Source organism: Oreochromis aureus, linkage group 8 (genome assembly GCF_013358895.1).
Source record: "Oreochromis aureus strain Israel breed Guangdong linkage group 8, ZZ_aureus, whole genome shotgun sequence".
Taxonomy (NCBI): Eukaryota; Metazoa; Chordata; class Actinopteri; order Cichliformes; family Cichlidae; genus Oreochromis; species Oreochromis aureus.
In genome coordinates, this window is record NC_052949.1 from 21,237,322 (window position 1) to 21,257,456 (window position 20,135).

The window sequence follows — 20,135 nt, forward strand, 5'->3', positions numbered from 1 at the left end:
CTGATTTTCACGTTGTATTGAATAAATATACAACTCCTACAAAGTTGTATTACTTTAAAAAAAGGACAGCTTCTAAAAAGAGCTGGACAAAGTGGTTAAATGCTGTAATACTAATGCAGTAACCATGTTTTTGCAGTATTGCAGAAAATACCGTAGATATGTATGTAAAAGCGCAACATGGTTCACTGATTGGTCTTGACTAACTTGTTGATCATGATGTGGTGTGATACAGAAAAGCAGCATACAGTTCCCATTCCTCCTATGTGTTATTGTCTGCCTCTTTTTTCCTGTTTCTGAACAGCACTCTCTTACTGGAAAATGGCATCATGTTGCATCCCGTACATGCAATTCAATGCCTTTGTCAATATGTCGTATCAGTGCACTGCTGCTAAAGTAATACTGGGTAGTTGATGATCTCGCCTTTTCTCCTCTCCAGGCTTTGTCCGGAGAAATGAGTCCTTTCCTTTGTAGTGGCAGCCACCAGGCCCAGAGGGACTGCCAGCCGAGTGCCCTAAACTGCTTTGTGGAAGCCATGTCCCAGTGTGTACCTCCTATCCCCATTCGTCCCTGTGTCCTGAAGTACTTGGGCAAGACTCACAACCTCTGGCTACGCTCCACTCTCATGCTGGAGCAGCAGGCCTTTGAAAAAGGTCTTAGTCTGCACAGTAAACCCAAGCAGAGCACAGAGTTCTACGAACAGGAGAGCATCACGCCACCTCAGCAGGTAATGGGTTTTCATTTAGACTGTGTGTTGACTTTTTAAGGCTTTTAAAAAAATCAGGACTCTGTAAGACAAAGAAAAGTCCAATAAAATCAGGAATTCCACTGAGTAAATAAACTCCGATATTGCGATACACGATCAACTTAACCCTGAAGTCATTGCCATTTTCTCAGCTGTGCAGGCTCTACTACATGTGCTAAAGATATTTGCTCTGCTGGATAAATTGTGCTATAAAGTATATTTCTAACCCAAGCATCTTTTTTCCATTATGGTCTATAATTATATAGGATCACAGATATGCAGAGATATCTCTCATAGGCTAACAGTCGGTGGACTGATATGAGTCAGGCGTTAAACAAAATAAAATGAACTTAGCTCCCTTGGCCAACAAACTAAAGAAAATCTTTCATGCTTATTGCTGCTGTTCCTTTCATTAGTGGTTCTTTTCCACAGTGGAGGGTTTAAACATATATTTGTAACGTCACTGCAGCCTCGTCTTTGAAGCTGGAAAATCTCCCTCTTATCCTGTCTGAACTAGACTCATTAGCAAATCTGCTCTCATTAAATTTACAGTTTGATCACTGCAGATGATCCAATTTGTTCTGCTTCTATCCACATTGTGTTCTTCTTCCATATAGGAGATTTTGGACTCTCTGGCAGAGCTCTACTCTCTACTCCAAGAGGAGGATATGTGGGCAGGCCTGTGGCAAAAGAGGTGCAAGTTTCCTGAGACGGCAACAGCCATTGCCTATGAGCAGCATGGCTTCTTTGAACAGGTGAGAGGAAGCTTAAAGTAGACTCACTGAGGTAGTAATTTGTGGTGCTGTTATACTGTAATGTATATTTTGTTAACCCAAAACACATCCATTCAGGCTCAGGAAAGCTACGAGAAAGCAATGGAGAAGGCTAGAAAAGAGCACGAGAGGAGCAATGTTTCCCCGGCAGTATTCCCCGAGTACCAGCTGTGGGAGGACCACTGGATACGGTAAGATTTATGTTTCTTAAGTCCATACAAGATAGAGTCATGACAAGAAATGACCCTCATGCTTCCCTGCAAATCCAGCTTTCTCTTGTGTTTTTATGTGTGCTTGTTTAAAAAATGTGCTGTGAATATAGTGAATTTACGTGGTGTTTGCTGCATTTTACAATGAAGATCATTCCTAAAATGAAAAGGACACAGAAATGTATAACGCTTAGAAAGTATGTTTAGGGTTTTAAATGATACATTGTGACTTTTTAAAAGACTTGTAGAAAACAAAGCAGACATGATGATTAAGTGAGAGACAGGAAGAAAAAGCGGAGCTGTCGAGGATGTGAGTTGCAAAGCAGCCTGTTGATGCTAAAAACATGGCCTAAAAATGACATAGCAATGTAGATTGAGCAAATAAAAAATGTGACGAAATGTTATCGTCAAGTATAGAAAATGTAATCTTGGCTAAACTTCTCATCTCCTTTGTCTTTAGCTGTTCTAAGGAACTGAACCAGTGGGAACCACTGACTGAATACGGCCAGTCTAAAGGCCATTCAAACCCTTATCTGGTGCTCGAGTGTGCTTGGAGGGTTTCCAACTGGACTGCTATGAAGGAGGCTCTGGTGCAGGTGAGGGGTGCACAGTTCCAATATATAAGTATTTATATATATGTGTGTATTTCTTTCTATACACATTCACATAGATTTCTTCTCTCACTGTCCTCAAAAGGTACCAATAACAGTTTCACGGGAAATAGAAACAGTAACCGCAAGTTGTCACTAACAAAGTCACAGACACAGTGGAGCCTGTAGGCATGAACCCGGTGAACCAGACAGCTCCACTAAACTTTTCTTTTTTTCATTTTACTCCTGTTTCTAGTGCAGTCCTGGATATTAAACCCAGGCCTCATGTTAGCGTGAGGTAGAGAAACTTGATATTGGTGCTGTCTGACCTCTCTGTAACCTCACACACCCTGGAAGAATAAGAGTGGCGGCCATAAAGCTGTGGAAATGCAGTTAAGCTGTTTAGTCCATGAATTTATTGGCCTCATGTTTTCCTAAAACAAAGTATAGATGGGTGGCGGGCGTGTGATAGTACTTGACACATAACAAATACTCCTACTTTGCTCTTTCAAGGAGACTTGGAACCAATCCATTGAGCAGCTCTGTCCAAAGGTGACATCTAATTAAATTGTCTGGATGCCAACACCAGCTTCACTATATCCCCTCCTTCTTGTTTCATTCTTTTGCCTCCTCTGTTTACTCATTCCTCTTTCTTTTGTCTCATGCCTCCCCAACCTCTCTTCTTTACTTGGTCTTCTTTCTACTATTACTGCCCACCCTACTTTTACTTTCACCCCCATCTCTTCATCCCTCGCTCCATAGCTCTGGCTACAACAGCTAATATTTACGACAGCTGTGTGTGTGAATAATTACCCCAGCATCTGCTGCAGGGCGATTTGTTTTATGGTGGAGGAGAGGAGCAAGGCTTTCAGTTGCCTGCATGCCCACTCCTCACCAGCTCAGAGGCGAAGTCCAAATGTCCCTGCTTTCAATTAAAGCTGGCTCTTGATAAGGGCGGCCCTGTCTCCAGGATATTCATCAAGCGTCACCCCCGATAAGTGCGCTTTGACCGATCACTGTAATTTTCTCCAGCATCGGAAGAGCTTTCGCAAATGCGCGCACCTATACCTCCTCACTCTCTTGCTCTTTTCACTCTTTTGGCCTTCTGTCATTCTGTGTCTCTTGCTCACTTATAAACGCACAACAGCAGACCACAGGTGTGACGCAGGAGGCTCCCTGCGGGTGTTATTTGTTTGATGCTAATGCGGTGAGCTTATTAATCAATAGCAAGGCCCTTTCTGCTTCTTCGCCTCTGTGTCAGGCGTGTCAAATTTATTAGTCATTAGTACAAAAGTTCCGCTGAACCCATTCACAAAATAAATCGCAACCAATATTGTTGTACATTTGTCTAAGTACTAAATTGCACAAGGAAAATGTCATAGGCCCTTTCCCCTTAGATGTTTTCATGTAATTAAAACTGCTACAGCACTGTGAAGAGTGTGCGCTGTTTTACTTGACATTATGGCGACAAATACACATAGGAAAACAAACAAGCAATTCAATATGAACTCCTCTGGGATTTACCTAAAAGCAGTACATGTGAGAATGTAAATGTTTTCTAAACCTCCCAACCTAACACACAAAATTGTCAAAAGTTCATGTGTGAAATTCTTTTAACTATTTATATTGTATATGTATATTTATATTTGAAGCACAACGTTGTGCACTTGTTATTCACATAGCCTGTGTTTTACCTCTTGTAAGAAAATGACATTAAAATGAAATTGACACTCACTTTTCACAAGATTTTTTTTATCCAGTGTTTCTCCCTCCATGATTTTTTTTTGGGGGAAAGAAAAGTAGATTTATTTTCAACATTAAAAAAATGCAAGAGAAGGATGTTTCTCATTGTCTTTTTCCAGAGATAGTAGATTATAGAACGACGATAAGATGGATTCAAACCACACATTTATGCTGATGAACAAAGGAAATGTATAGATTTTCAACAACAGCAGTGTTCTTGTAAATTATTGTGGCAGGTATATGATAGTAAAACACAAGTCCATTGCTGTACGAGACTGATCTCATCTTTTACCTGTCATCGTTAAAAGTATGCTAATTTGAATCAAAATTGTGAAGCGTCTATTAAGTTGCTATTGTTAACTTTTGTTTAATTATTTCATTTTATTGCTGTATGAATTTCCAGGTGGAGCTGAGCTGCCCTAAGGAGATGGCTTGGAAGGTGAACATGCACCGTGGCTACCTGGCAATCTGCAACCCAGAGGAGCAGCAGCTCAACTTCATAGAACGGCTGGTGGAGATGGCCTCCAGTCTGGCCATTCGTGAGTGGAGGAGATTGCCTCACATTGTTTCCCATGTGCACACGCCATTGCTTCAGGTCAGTATACCCAACACATGAAGAGTTTGGATTTAGACCAAAAACATAGTCAAATGACCAAGAATGGTACCGAGGAAAATAAGTTTATTGTGATAAGCACTTGAATAGATGCATGTCAAGCGATCGTCTGTGGCCCTAAGACATTGTGCTGTTGAGAAATGCTGATAAGCCCCCTCCCCAAGTTCTCACTCCATTCTTGTAAAATTGAGACGGATGATTAAAAAAAAAAAATCAAAAACCCTTTAAGCCTCTCTGATTCCACCACAAGAGATTACAATAGACAAGGCAAAGATGAAAAAGGAGAGTCGAAAAAAAGACGGCAGACTGAGGCACTGAAAATTGAAAAAGGTGGAGAGTGAACAGAATGGAGGAACACGGGGAGAAAGAGTGAAGAATAAAGAGTTAGTTTAGAACGGCTGTAATTACTTCCCTGCCATCAGATACTATTTGATTAAATACCTGCAGCAGAATTACATTTACATGATGAATGGGATAGTCTGAATGAAGGTTAGAAATGGGCCATCAGCTGATATTAACAGATAATTGTGAAAAATATTGTACGGCCTAATTTATTTTGTTTTGGGAGATTTCATTCCGGAATGGGGGGTTAAGTCTTCAGCGCTGCTCTGATTTACTACATTTATCTTTTCAAAATGGGTATTTGAATTGTGCAACTATGTTCCTCGTTAGTGTGTGTGTGTGTTCATGCACGTGCATGTGCATGTGCATGTGCATGTGCATGTGCTCGGATATGTGGAGTCCAATTATTTAGCCTAGCCAAGGGAAAACAAGCTATTTATTCCTCTGCCCAGCCAAGCGGCCTGTTGTAAATCTCCATTCCAAACTCTATATCTCAAATTCACGACTCCATGAGCCTTACAGACCAAGAAGCCCAGACTCTGCAAATACAGTAGGGTTCAACTACTATTTGAATCAAGTTATCATCAAATCCCAGCTCTCAGCAGTGGCTGACGATCAATGGATTATCATCCACGCTATTGATTACGAGGGCTGGCATTAATATTGATTGATGAGTAGTTATAATGGAATGATTGATTATATGTTCACAATGCTGCTTTGGGCCAATCAATGAGGCCTCTTTTCACAGAATGAGATAGAAGCCCTCGCTTATCATTTTCACATTTTCCCCATCTCCGTGTCTTCTTTTTTTTTTTTGGCCACATCCAAGCAGATTAGCTATTGAATAATGTAGGAAGGCATAATGATTTTGCATGCAAAATAATTTTGTTGCCACAAAAAAAAGTTACTGCTGCATTGTATTTCCATTGCAAAGTATGTTTTTGTTCTTGTTCCTGTGACATTTTAACAATCTGCAGCATCACAAGGTTTCTTTGACCAATAATAATTGAGGCATATTGGCGTGAAAGCATTATGTACGAATAAATAGTGTAAAAGTTCATAATAGGATGATCTCCATGCTTTTACATGAACGTCTCCTTTCTGTTAACACAGCAGTCACACCATCTTTCTTGCCATCACCCTTCTTGTTCGAGCTATGGCTTCTACTCGTATCTTTCTGTTAACAAAATTCTAAATGTCAATATATCGGTGGGTTGATATTTCCAACTTAATGATCCATCACCATGACATTTATAACAGCTAATAAGTGAAATTTTAAAAAAGTAGGAAAAGACGAGAAAAAAAACCCCCAAAAACATTCTCTTGACAAGACGGTTATTGATGGCAGATGGACAATGTGTATATCTCGCAGAGCAAACTAAGCAAGGAAGTCTGGATGGATGTTTACATTTGTTTAGGTGTGTAGACAAAATATTAACAAGATTAAGATCAGCTGGTGTACGTTCTGGACCAAATCTCTAACGCCGACTGTAGGAGCAGACCTGGCAACACAAAATTTTAACTCGACATCAAAGAAAAAGTTATTGCAAGCAAGACAACCATTTGATATGTTTCTGCTACTTCAGATTCTCAAATAAAATTCTACATGTTCAATTTAAAGTGGCAATGTACAGCTCAATCAGTCCTCCCTTACTCAAACCTCTTCTCATTCTATTTGAACCCTCTGAGGTAACCCTAGCTCCCCATGGTATCAGAATATGTGATTTTTGGCTTTTTTTTGTCTTAACAATAAGCGAGGGTTACTTACCCTGATGTCATTGTCCTTGCTAAATAAATAAGTATTGCTTTCAACTACTTTTAACTTTACTTTCTCGTGCAGTCAGCATTTATTTTATCATAAGATAAGAGTTCCTATTGAAAGCTTCTTAGTTATAAAACTTTCAGCAGAAATAGTCGAAGAATCAGAATGGCATGTTTAAGTTTATCATGAATATTGAATAAAAAATACAAAAGAGTTTTAATTATCATTTCTCTCCAGGCTGCACAGCAGATCATTGAGCTGCAAGAAGCCGCCCAAATTAATGCAGGGCTTCAAACGGCTAACCTCGGCCGCAACACCAGCCTCCACGACATGAAGACTGTGGTGAAAACATGGAGGAACCGACTGCCTATTGTTTCTGACGACCTGTCGCACTGGAGCAGCATATTCATGTGGCGCCAACATCACTACCAAGGTATGACACGTGCTCTAACACAACTGCATCTAAATGCAAGACCATGATATACTGAAACATAAATGTAGCCATTGTACATGTGTTACAGGATGCCACACTCATGCAGACACACTTTCACATTGCTGCTTTGGTGTCCACTAGTTCCAGGAAGGGCTCTTCTTTAAAAGGCCATGACGTGCAGAACCCCCTCAGGGTCTCAGTACCTTGCCAAATGTCAGCCCACTAAAGCACTCTCTCTTTCACTGCAGGACACAACACACACACACACACTCAGACACACACATGTTTACCTTGCTCAGTGCTCAGCTCTCTCCCGCAGTGACTTTGAAACCATTCAGAAAGGCAGCCACTGCAAAATGTGATGTCTCAAGCAACTTGAGCTTCAACTCTTACTGAGAGGCACTGAAATAATGATAGCGGTGGTTCTGCAGCACCATGCCAATAAAATCCACTTCATTTATACATGACAGCCTTCAAACTTAAAGTGAAATGGAATTTTCTTGATGAAATTCATCGCCATGGCTCATTTACTGTTCAATACGTTTAGTGTCCCCAGTGCCCTCCCCTGCGTTATGACAGCAGAGCCTTTAGAGTGCTAGAAGTTCCCCACCCTTCAGACTGCCCTAAGCGCCCCTCTTTTAGCTTTCTTTATCAACTTTATCAATTGTGCAGGGAAAAAAATGCTTCTTTGTCTTTTTGTCCGTCCACAGCCATTGTGACAGCATATGAGACAAACACACAACACGATCCCAACAACAACAACGCCATGTTGGGAGTTCATGCCTCAGCTTCTGCTATCATTCAGTACGGCAAGATAGCTCGCAAACAGGTACTGGTTCAAGCCGACAAACTGACTTCTATTAAAATGAATAAATGCAATCTGATCAGACCAATGCCACGTTTAGCATCCATCTGTAAAAAAAAAAAAAAAAATTGTAACCTATCGCACTTTTTTCCCACAGGGTTTGGTGAATGTGGCTCTGGACATTCTGAGTCGTATCCATACCATCCCCACAGTGCCCATTGTTGACTGTTTCCAGAAGATCAGGCAGCAGGTCAAGTGCTATCTGCAGTTGGCAGGTGTTATGGGCAAGAATGAGTGCATGCAGGTGAGATACAAAGCTCCATGTGTTCTGCTTTCTGCTTCTATATCAAATTGAAGCGACTGCTACCTTCTGCATATATCATTTTCACCTTTCATGGAAGCATTTGACGCGTTAGTAATTTAAGTATTTGGGCTGATATCTGTCAGCAGTAGCTCGAGGCATAGTTAGGGGTACTTTGAGTGGGAGCTATAGAAAGAGCAATAAGTGTTTGGGGTGGCTCTAGGTGACAAGTTATAGCAGTGAGACTTATAAGAGAGTGTGTAACTCAGGAGCTTGCTCTTAAGCCCATGGAGTGCTCTGATTAATAGAAGTAGTTCAACACACCACAAGTCATTAAAAGTGCCAGTAGACACTCTTCTCTCCCTCTCTCCCTTTCTCTCTTCTATCTCATCTGTGGTTCTCTCTGTCTCTTTCTCCTGCTACACATCGTTTGTCACAGCAGTACATAGGGGACACCTAATCAGAGGCTCACCGTAATGGAAGTTTAGTTCCCTTAACACCTCTACTCTTACTTCTTAATGAACAGTGAGCAGTTTGTTTGTTCTTCACCTGTGATTATGGCTCTGTCTAAAACACAACATTGTGGTACTTCTTGAGAAATCTTCCGCCTAACGTAGATGAAAGTTTACCTGCTGCAGTTTTGTTTGAAGTTAAACTTTTGTTGTTCTGGCGTCTGTCTGTCAGGGTTTAGAAGTGATAGAGTCAACCAACCTGAAGTACTTCACCAAGGAGATGACGGCCGAGTTCTACGCTCTAAAGGGGATGTTCTTGGCTCAAATCAACAAGTATGTTAACCAGATGTTTCATCTTTGATGGCCTTTCATGCATTGTGCTTTTTTTTTGTCAACATCCAAGTTTATATTTCTGCCGCTGCCTTCCCTTTATTCATCATCACATTGCCCTGAAACTGTGTCAGTGGTCCCTTGACACTGTGTGGGTGTTTCATCCTGCCAGTACATAGCAGTTATGTTTACTTGGCAATTCTTGCCTCAGAGTAATCCACCTCTAAAGCTCTGTTAGCAGGTAACCCATGTGACATGGCTTAGATGAGATCTTTGTCATCAGGTGTCAGTAATTTGTTTCTCGCCGCAGGGTTTGCCTGTGGAGTGTACAACTGCTCTCTCCATGTGTAGCTGGGCCTTGCACACCCACAGCCACACTCTTTAACATTCCTTCCTCTTCAGCACCAGCTTTTTTTTTTCTTTTTCTTTTTTTTGCCCGTCATTTTGTCATGACATGGCGTCCTGAGGGGTGAAAGACAAATTGAGGAAGGCTTATTAAATGTATATGCAGCTCAATAATTAACTCTAGGCAATTTACAGGAATCTCTGGGATCAGCAAAACTTGCCTCCACCTCAGCAGGGTTTATTGCAATCATTAAGTTTCCCCTGCACCAGGGGAGAATTAACAGCTGAGTGGGGGTGAGGGGTTCAGAGATTCTTATGTGTGTGCGTGTGCATGTGCAACCACATGTGCTAAGGATTTTGGGATCAGTCAATTAAACGGGTGTCAAATATTTGACAGTCTGTTGGGTGACTGTGCTCCTGTTGAGCCGGCTAGCAGAAAGCGTTAATGTACTTTAACACTCGCAAAGCGACTGAGGAAACCCCATTAAGTATTACTGGAGGGTCTTCGGCTCTGACTCCCATAGCAATCAAGCTCCCGTTTTTTAATCACATGCCAAATGCCTTTTATAATAACACATTTTAATTGATTGGCTTGGGAGACATTTCACTGCAAGTAAGTGGCAGAGCTGTTTTGGAAGCACTCCTAAAATGGAGGTCCATTCACCAACTTCAGCTCAGTAAGACTTTTTCATTGACAGGCCTGTCTCCTTGTTTTGACTGCAGGGTAGTGCGTCTCGGGGTGCCGCTTGCATCTTATTTATTAATCAGAGGCTGAAAGGTGTGTAAAAATTATTCAGACTGCGTGCCAACGGTTAGAAGCTTCTTGGCATGGTGAAAATAGCTGATGATTCAGAATATATTTCCCTGTCAGCATAAATGTTGCAGTCAAAACTTGGGTCTACTTGTCTGTTTCATAGCCTGCTATTTAATAGTTTGTGTATTGAATCTTAAGTGTGTGATTGCTGGACCGCAATACCACAATAGAAGTTGTCAAGAATTCATTAAGATGGAGTGATGGATGGATAGATTTGAAGTTATATCTGTACAGTTAGGTTTAAAATATATTACATAATACCATGAGACCAAATAGTTCATATAAGTGCAGACACAGATATAATTATCAAAAAATGTGGATTTTATTATACCCACACAAACAAAGCCCCGAAGATGATATCAAGAGTCCATCATCAAGAAAATAAGCTATTTTAAGAAGTGGCCCCATAAAAGAGGTCACCTAAACAGAACTATACTGAAAAATAACAGTTAACAAAACCATACCCAATAACCTGACCAAGTCAAATGACAAACAACTCCACCAAACTATCTTATTTATAAATGAAGAGACCAATTCTTCCTCATGTGAATACAGCAGATGGTTCTGTCCATTTGGCCGGCGTCTGCATTTAAACCTCTCTTAGCGCCCTATTTTGCTTAAGGAGCCATCGGGGAAATTCAAGTCAATATAAACCAAATTTGAATGCGTCATGATTTTGAATACAGAGTAAACACCAAATACCAAATTAAATAAATAAACTAATTGTTTGCTTCACAACTTCAGTGACAGCAAAAAGAACTTAAATGTGGCAGCGATGTGGGAGCGTAAAACCTTGGTTCAGTATCTGGTTTATATGAAAGCGGAGTGTGGATGAATATTACGATTGTGTGTTTGTGCATACTGCAGCCACATAGTAAAACAAAACTGTTAATTCATACTGGGATGAATTTTTATTCTACAGTACCATGAGGAAAAACGCTGAAGATTACAGCAGCTGAAAATCTGTGGTTTATTGATGTTTAGTTAATAATTCAAGATGTGATCAACATTTCTCGCACACTCCTTCTTTTTCCTTTTCTTTTGTTCGATCGCCTCCCACCATTTCTCCCCTTACATGCTGCTCTCTTCAGCATCTCTACCTATTTTCCTTTTCTTTTTTCCCTTCTGATTCACCTTTCACTCAATTTTATTTCCTTTCCCCCAGCTACCTCCCTTTTCTCACTTGCCCTTGACACTCATTAACCGTAATATACCCTTCACCCTCTAACACTTTTCCTTTCCCTTCTTTCTTGTTCTAGGTCAGAGGAGGCAAATAAGGCTTTTTCAGCAGCAGTACAGATGCATGACGTTCTGGTGAAAGCCTGGGCCATGTGGGGCGACTACCTGGAGAACATTTTCGTTAAAGATCGTCAGCTCCACTTGGGAGTCTCTGCCATCACCTGTTACCTCCATGCTTGCCGCCACCAAAATGAGAGCAAGTCCCGCAAGTACCTCGCAAAGGTGATAAGAGAAGTGGGATGCAGGGGAGGGATTTGTATGATCATCATGGTTGGTAAAACTCCTTGCAAAATGCTGATAATGGCAACATTTCTGTGGTTGCTTGTTTATCTCTTGATTTCAGTTGTCAATGTTTTGTTTGCTTGATAATGAAACCAGCAATCTTCCTGCCTAAAGCCATGATTTTTTTTTTTATTTTTCCAAGAGGGGGTCACTTTTCATTCTCTAGTTTCCTGACCTCATCTACCCATACATTATTGCTGCCAATGAGAAGAAAGCCATTCTTTTTTCCACCTCTCAGGCTTAGCCATGGTTACAAGTAGAGTAGTAATTTGATCGATTACAGTCTAGCAGCAGGGTAGGCAGCGGGGATGGGTTCCCACAGTAGATCGATGGTGGAGTGAAGGCCATCCTCTGGCACTTGGGGTCAACAGACTAATGGCATCCCCTGACACTCCAATCTCATGACCCTCTACATGAATTGACCTTTCTCTAACAGTCTGACCGATTTCCCCCATACAGCAACTCTGCAGGCAGAGCCTAGGAGGTAAAGAGATGGAACCTCTTGCTAACAACCATCCTACCTTCTTAAATGGACACTAACTCATTCAGTGTAGCCTCTTGAAAAGTTACCACAGCACAGAGCCACCTTGGTGTGTGTGTAGATCGGATGTTACTATCGATTTCTTTTTAAATAATTTAATGCCAGCTTCACCTTCATATTAAATGGGGTTTTTTTTGGTTTGGTTTTGTTTATTTTCTGGTGACCCCACCCATAAGTATTGTACTGCCAAAGTGGGTTGGCAGCGCTTACTCCTGATGGATGAAGCGAGATGACCAGTCATTATCAGTAATTATGCACAATCTGTGTACTCAGAAACAGGAAGGGGGGTGGGGGGATAATGTCTTCATCATAATGCACACACACAAGCTTACCAGGGGAGGAGAGATCACCACCACATGGCTCAGCTTTGATCATACTGAGGGTTGCCAAGATGCACTCGTATATTGCTCTGCACAGCAATCGCCTAGTTAGTGGTAGCAATGTTGCACCTTACGATTTGGTGTCTTGCAGTAGGTGAATAATTGTGACTGTTATTATTGACCTTTATGTGACCTTTTTCACATTTGTTGTTTCTTCTTTCTGCTTCTGTCCTTTCTCCCCAACTATCTTTGACTTCCATTCCACCGTCTAACATGTTTTTTTTTCCCCCACCCATAGGTCTTGTGGCTCCTCAGCTTTGACGACAAGAACACTCTGGCCGATGCTGTTGACAAGTACTGTATTGGAGTCCCACCCATCCAGTGGTTGGCATGGATACCACAGCTTCTGACCTGCCTGGTTGGATCAGAAGGAAAGCCTTTGCTTAACCTAATAAGTCAGGTGAGGCTTTTGCAAAACTCTATTTGTGCTTAAGTCAAAAATCTCTGTGGTCAGCTCTCAGTGGGTCTGGATGTTTGCTGCACCCATCAATCTTAGTATTGCTTGGCTCTCTGTATGCATTTGGGGCAGCACATCTGGCTTAGTGTGTAAGCGTCAGTCCTTATGCACGTCTTTCTAATCAAGATAAATTAACTGCATTCACGCCAAAGTAGTCTCTCTCCTGCTTTCTATTTACCAAATTAAGCATCCAGATTCTTTTAGTGTCCCCTTTTACAACAATTTATTGGCTTCCACTAGTCCCTGGTGAATTGGTTTTTAAATTATTTGTTCAAGAAATGATTATAAAGTTAATATTGAACGCATCCGCACTGCAGGAACAGAGCTAGTAATTAAACCAAGGACTAATTTGCTTTGCTTAATGGAGTATTATTTCCGCACAATTTGAAGAGGGTGATCTTCAAAGAGTAGTCTGCTATAACAAACAGCCATCCTCTCAACAGAGCTGGAATGTTGTATGGAGGATATGAGGGAAACTGTGAAGGAGGATAAAAAGACGAGAGTGAAAAGGCGAGGTTTTAAAGTGACTTGGATAAAGTTAAAAAGTGTCACACATTGGAGAGCTGAATAAAAAAAACATATTTACAGGTTAGAAGGAAAATATAATAAAAATATATATATAAACCCAAATCCAAGCATTTTATTAGAATTTAAATGGGCCTACATTGACAGGCCCCCTCTAGCCCTTGGGCGCGTGTGTAGTAGCATCATAAGTACTGTGTGTATGTGAGTGTGAAGAAGCGAAGATTACTTTACTTTAGCAGTCTTTCTTACTTTTTTAGTATGCAGATTAAAAGGAGACATGTCACTGATGGCTGGTTGTTAAGCCCATTAAGAAATAGCATTTATGAAAGTTAGCCGTTAACCCTGTAAGACCCAACCCATCAAAAAATAGCCAGAAAATTCAGATTTTTTTGGGAACTGAGATGTTTATTAACCCTTATGACAAAATCCACAAAAATGTTTTTGCCATATCATGTTGTGTATAATATATTTTTTATAATATATTTATTAAATTTTTTTTATCGCATTTGATACATTGGGTGTTTTTGGCAACTTCTTGTTAACAACAATGTTAATTTTAGACACAAAAAAAGGGTTTTGTCCATAACATTTTGAAATTATGGCAAGTATTGATCATGTTGATGAGATAGAGGTCTCAGAAACTCATGTATCAGTTGTGATACAAGGGGCATTATAGAGTTAAATATGGGCCCAACTGGCTTCTTCAGTTCTAGAACAACTGGTGGAAATCCCAAGTACTTAAACCCTCATTTTCCTGTTTTGGTTTTTGGAAATCTTTTTAAAATATATTAGACCATGACACATGACTGATAAAAAGCTTAGCTTTAATCTCTCAGTTAACCTGAATCACTTCTGTACGTATATAAAATGGATGTCAGTCTGTGACTATACAAATTCTCCTTCCATAGAGACTCTTCCTTTTGGTCCGCCTTTTCATGCTATTATGACTGAAGTGTAAAAGGTTGACACCCGTTTCTTCTCTGCCTTTTTTGTGTAAAGAACAAACCACATTTTAATGCATGGCATTCTTTATCTCTCTCGCCTGACTGAATTATTTAGAGTTTCTCTGTGGCGGCGGGATGTTTAAAAAAACGTATGTTGAAATATTGATGAAGGTGAGGAGAAGAGCGCCTGGGGGCAGGCGGGAAGATGAATCAGAAGTTAGCAGAGAATCTCAGCACCCCTTCCCACACATGCTCCCTCCCTCGTTGCCTGCACCGTGTCTGGCGTGCTCCCTCTTCCCCTTAGCTCACCTCAGCCGTGCCAAATTATGACATTTCTTATCTTCCCATTAGTGCGGTGATCTCTGGTTCCTCCTCTTCCTCTTTGCCTTCCTTCCTCTTTCATCTTTAATACAGCTGTTAGCTGACACTTAGCACTCCCTCTTCCACTTGCTCTTGACATCTCACTTGTCAGCTCCATATTGTACTTTTCATTTCAAGTCCTTTTCTCTGTTTTAGGGACACTGAAAAAGAAGAATGTGAAAACAGCATATTCACTCTTTGTACAACATATAAAATTAGTAAATATTAATGGGTACACTAATGTTGCTAGATATGTATAGTATATGTAGTTCCCATGTATGTGTTTGTTTAAAAGCAAGGATCGCATTAAGTAGAGGAAGTGGAGAGTTTTTCCTAATTAAATAATCATTTGTTTGACTTTATGAGACTTCTGAGATGTCTAGGCTTCAACCCAAAGCGGCCACAGCCTTTCACTACCTTGTTATTCCTGTCTCTCTGTCTTCCCCACCTTCGGGCCAGTGTAGAGTTATATTCCTTTTGGGAGCCGAGTCTCTTGAAGAATTTCAGACCAGCTGAGATCTGGAACAGTTCTTTTGGTAACCTAAGGAGATGTACAAGTGTGTGTTACATAGCCACAGGCTAATCCATTTTCAACTTGAACTCAGTTTTATGTAATCATGATTTGGTACAGTCTGAGAATCTTTCTAAAGACAGCTAGATGTCACAGGAATGTGGGTCAAGCTAAAGAAAGCGTAGAGGTTCCAAAATCCATTTATGCTCAGTCTTTTCTGTCGTCTTCTGTCTCACTACTGTAGCCCTCTCTCTCTAACCACTGATCCTCGGCCCACCGTTAGCCACATTGAGCTTAGTTTTGTTGGATTTTTGGATTTATCCTTTTCTGCCCTGCAGGCAGCTACACTGCACTTTTAAAACAATTCTCCAATTTGGCCATATTTGAAATGTTCAGCAAAACTGTGGCCAGGCTTGTTTTACTTTGGCTTACAGTTTTTAATATTGTAAAAAATTTAGTGGGGTTTGTCACAACTCGTGTTCTGCCTTGAAGCACTCACTTTGTGCAGTGACAGGGAATATATGTCATATATCAGTGTCAAGTTTACGGTGCTCATCCAAAGAGAGATTGCTTTACATTGCAATTTGCACGGGTTGTCATTCATTGTGGTGTTATTTGGTGAAATGTGACTTGAATTTAGACTGTCGCCACGGGAAAATGTGTGGATGGATGTTTGGTCAGAGGTTTTACTGCATGTTCAAGACTTTTAGGGTTTAAACAGTGTGAATCTAAACAAACACTTTTCATATCACCATCTGAGCTTTCAGATGCTGTTTGCACATTCACACCGCAGTCCTGAACTTTTCCACATATCGCCCAGCAGAGGTGCACGTGACAGCGCAAGTGTCCAACCTGCCAGCTTGTTAGTACAAAGTCTGTGCGATGTCCGATGGCTCCTGTGTACAGTTAAAGGTTCAGTGCATTAACTGCAAGCGAGTGGACAATATATGTGTTACATCCTGCCTGAGAAAGGGCAACTGTGACAAAATAAGATTCTTTAGTTGAAGACTCACCTGAATCTTCTGTCACAAGTTAATGCGAACTGTATTTGCAAACTGAAGGCTGAAGGAAAGGCTGAACTCTACCCCTGCAGTAAGGGCACCTGGTGGCTTTGTTATTGTATTTTGCTGGCATGGTTTGGATCTTGTTGTCAAAGTAAATCAATACAGAGCTGTTCTGAGTGATCACCTTTATCCTAAGATGAAATATTCCTATGCTGATGGGAGTACGGTCACCCATCCATAGGGTATGAGGGGTCACTGAATGTTTTCTTACACCCTATTTAACACCTTTGGTGGAGGGGGTTTTTAAATTTCTTGGACAGCATTCCCTACCACTATTATTAAAACACCAAATGAGGGAAATGTCTTAAGAGAATCAGTGTGACCAACTTTAAAAGCTAACTGAAGCTCAGTCACATTGGTACATCGTAACCTTTCACAAACACTGACTTGTTTTTTTTTTCCCCAATAATTTGTCATCTGTCATGCGTATTCTCTCTCTCCAATGTATCCTGATAACATGGTGGATGTTCATATTAAAGATGGGCAGTGTCAAATTATGATGCCTGCACCTATAATATGGTCATCTCAGTTATGTTAGATGACCAAATTATAGTCCCACTGACCTGCTGTTAAAACGTTCTGTTTACAAGGGGCAGCCATTTAAAAGAAAATTGTCTTAAAGGGGAGAGGCACGGGAACTAAAACAGCTTGTTTCGGACTGAAGATGAACTGCAGGACTGCCCTAAGGCCCAGTAGAAGATTATAATGGGTTATTTGAATTCTGAATAATGTAAAGCTACTTTAAACAGCCAATCATATAATTTCATTATAAATGGAAGAATATAAGAAAAATACAACATCAAGAAGAATTTATCCCACATACCAACAATTTGAGTTCACTGATTGTTTGTTTTTTAAAAACACAATACTTTGATGGTAGAATGGATGGCTCAGTGGCTTAGTACAGATACATAAATCATACATAAAAGATGACCATTGAATTCACCTGGTGTATTACTTATCAAAGGATTTGCACTCCAGTAACTTAAAGGTAAATTTGCTGTGCATTTAAAACTCATAACCTCTTATGTCCCAACTTTGACCATTAACTCTTCCAGTGGTGTCGGTGACTTTTCTTGGAAGTCTTGAAGGCAGTTTCATCATCAGTCACATTGAGTTTTGTAGCTCAGCCATGACATGTTTTTAACTCCCCTAACTCCACTGACTCAAAGCTTCAAACACCCCCTCTGTAAGAGCACAGGTCTTTGGCAGTATCTGTATGATCTCTCTCTTTCACTCTCTCACCCTGACACATATACAGTATCTCTCTGTCCCTCTCTCACTGTCTCTCTTTCTATCGCTTCCCTCTTTACCTCTATCTACACCCCCACCCCTCTCTCTCCTTTGCAGTCCTTAGGGGGAGTCTTTGAAATGTAATCTGTGACCCTCTTTTATCTGCTAGGTGGGACGAGTGTACCCCCAGGCTGTCTACTTCCCCATCCGCACCCTTTACCTGACTCTCAAGATCGAGCAGAGGGAACGCTACAAAAGTGGTAAGTAAACATAAGTCCGTGTGGTGTGTTGCCTGATTTAGCACACTTTGAACAATAAAAAGTGTTTTTTTTTTGTTTGTTTGTTTGTTTGTCTGGTTTGTTGGTTGTTTTTTTTAACATGTGAAGTTTGAAAGCACGTATAGGCGCAGAAAATATGTTTGGAATATGCTTAGCGGTGTAACTTTACCTGCACATTTATCTATTAATAATTTATCAGGACAGTGTTGAATTGGCCTCATCTTGTGTTTTTCCCGCTTTTTTGCTTTTCTGCATTCTTCTAATCCATCATTTCTCAACTGCTTTCTCCTCTTTTCCACTCTTTTCTCCCAGATTCATCTGGACAGCAGCAGCCCAGTTCAGTTGGGGCCCAGCCTCACTCAGGGGCCTCAGACCCAGGGCCAATCAGGGCCACTGCCCCGATGTGGCGCTGCAGCCGTATAATGCACATGCAGCGGGAGCTACACCCCACACTGCTTTCCTCCCTGGAGGGCATTGTAGACCAGATGGTGTGGTTCAGAGAGAACTGGCATGAAGAGGTGAGGAAAAATAGTAATAAAAGGTGCAGAACAGATTTTGCTGCAGCATGTGCAGCCTAGGATCAGAAGGTGAGAAAATATTACAGCTGCCATTGAGCATTTTCATGTATGACAGTTGGAACATCTTCTGTATATGAGGGTCATGTGAAACTCTAAAGCTAAGCATGTATGCATCATATAATGAGGTGCGTTTGTCCAAACTGAACTTGATGCACTTTTAAATAGTTTTAGCCTTGCTAAGCAGCTTCCAACCACAGCAGCTATTCTGTGCTGTAGGGGGAAGTCTGGCAGACGGTGATGCAGTAAGAGGGGAGAAGACAAGTGATGGATGGGTGCTGTGAGCGTGTAGGATGGGGGCGAGGGATTTAGGGTTGGAAGTCTGATGTTATGTGTGTGTATCTGTGTGATTACCTGTGATGATCAGGGGCACTGGGCAGCAGCTGCAGGCTCTATGCATCATTCCACTGGGCAAGCAGGGGAAACATAGTCATTGCCTTCCTTCTTTCCCTCAATTTGGTCACATTGCTACATCTTTTTTTTTCCTGAGGAAATGACTTATGTCAAAGTCTGTAAGAAGGAAAGGATATCTCTAATAATTCCCATATCATTTCAGCATTTCTTTATTCTCTCTTCTTCCTTCTTCTCTCTACAGGTTTTAAGACAGCTTCAGCAGGGCCTGGCGAAATGTTACTCAGTGGCCTTTGAAAAGAGTGGTGCAGTGTCTGATGCCAAGATCACACCCCACACACTCAACTTTGTCAAGAAGCTAGTTAGCACCTTTGGCGTCGGCTTGGAGAACGTTTCCAATGTTTCCAACATGTTCTCCAGCGCTGCCTCTGAGTCTCTGGCCCGCCGGGCCCAGGCCACAGCCCAGGATCCTGTTTTCCAAAAGATGAAGGGACAGTTCACAACAGGTTGGTTGGCTTTTATAAATACTGTCAAATAGAGCTATACAGAAAGGCAAAGCACTGAAGAAGTTTTTGTTTGAGGTTGTTTCTCCATGTTTACATTCAGTTTCAGTTTTCAAGCTTCGTCAGAGCCATTGAGTGAATATGAAAAGACATAAAATGTGGGGGGGAGCTGTTTTGTGAGAGTATGACAAGGTGTGACAAGTGGCCACGTAGTGAGACCAACAACACCTAGCTCTTCTCACTGAAGCCCCTCACCAGACACCAGCCGCCTTTCAGCAAACAAAAGCAGCACTTGTGCGACTGTACGTCTATACTCATTTAAATGATAAGTCAGGTGTACGGCTGGCCTTTGTAACAATATATTGAACCGGTCACATTATATCTACACAGACACTCGTGCAGCTCATATCTGTGCTAGAGCAGGCTGCCGCTGTCGCTTGGAGCAGCTGGAGCACTGGCTCTCTACAGTGTAATTAAAGTTTCCAACTAGATGATTGGATTTTAGGGAGGGATTGGGGCTGGTGACTGGTCAGAAAGAGGTGTTTGCATGTGTGTCTGTCTGTGCCTTTATTACACTGCGTGTACACACGCCCACGCCGGTTTTGATTATACACAAGGCAGCAGCATTTCTATTCTAA

The 20,135-nt window shown here is 41.2% G+C and overlaps 1 protein-coding gene across 1 annotated transcript in view; it reads left to right on the plus strand.

The window, feature by feature from the left end:
• The window catches only part of LOC116320112 (transformation/transcription domain-associated protein), a 79,512-nt gene that overhangs the window by 45,653 nt on the left and 13,724 nt on the right, over positions 1-20,135 (plus strand). Inside the window, exons 53-66 of the mRNA XM_031739628.2 lie at positions 437-724; positions 1,360-1,497; positions 1,594-1,706; positions 2,185-2,320; positions 4,461-4,652; positions 7,012-7,207; positions 7,918-8,036; positions 8,170-8,316; positions 8,998-9,098; positions 11,514-11,715; positions 12,935-13,096; positions 17,960-18,050; positions 18,381-18,586; positions 19,239-19,500. Of these exons, the coding sequence (XP_031595488.1) occupies positions 437-724; positions 1,360-1,497; positions 1,594-1,706; positions 2,185-2,320; positions 4,461-4,652; positions 7,012-7,207; positions 7,918-8,036; positions 8,170-8,316; positions 8,998-9,098; positions 11,514-11,715; positions 12,935-13,096; positions 17,960-18,050; positions 18,381-18,586; positions 19,239-19,500 (2,353 nt within the window). The remainder of the gene's footprint in view (positions 1-436; positions 725-1,359; positions 1,498-1,593; positions 1,707-2,184; positions 2,321-4,460; positions 4,653-7,011; positions 7,208-7,917; positions 8,037-8,169; positions 8,317-8,997; positions 9,099-11,513; positions 11,716-12,934; positions 13,097-17,959; positions 18,051-18,380; positions 18,587-19,238; positions 19,501-20,135) is intronic.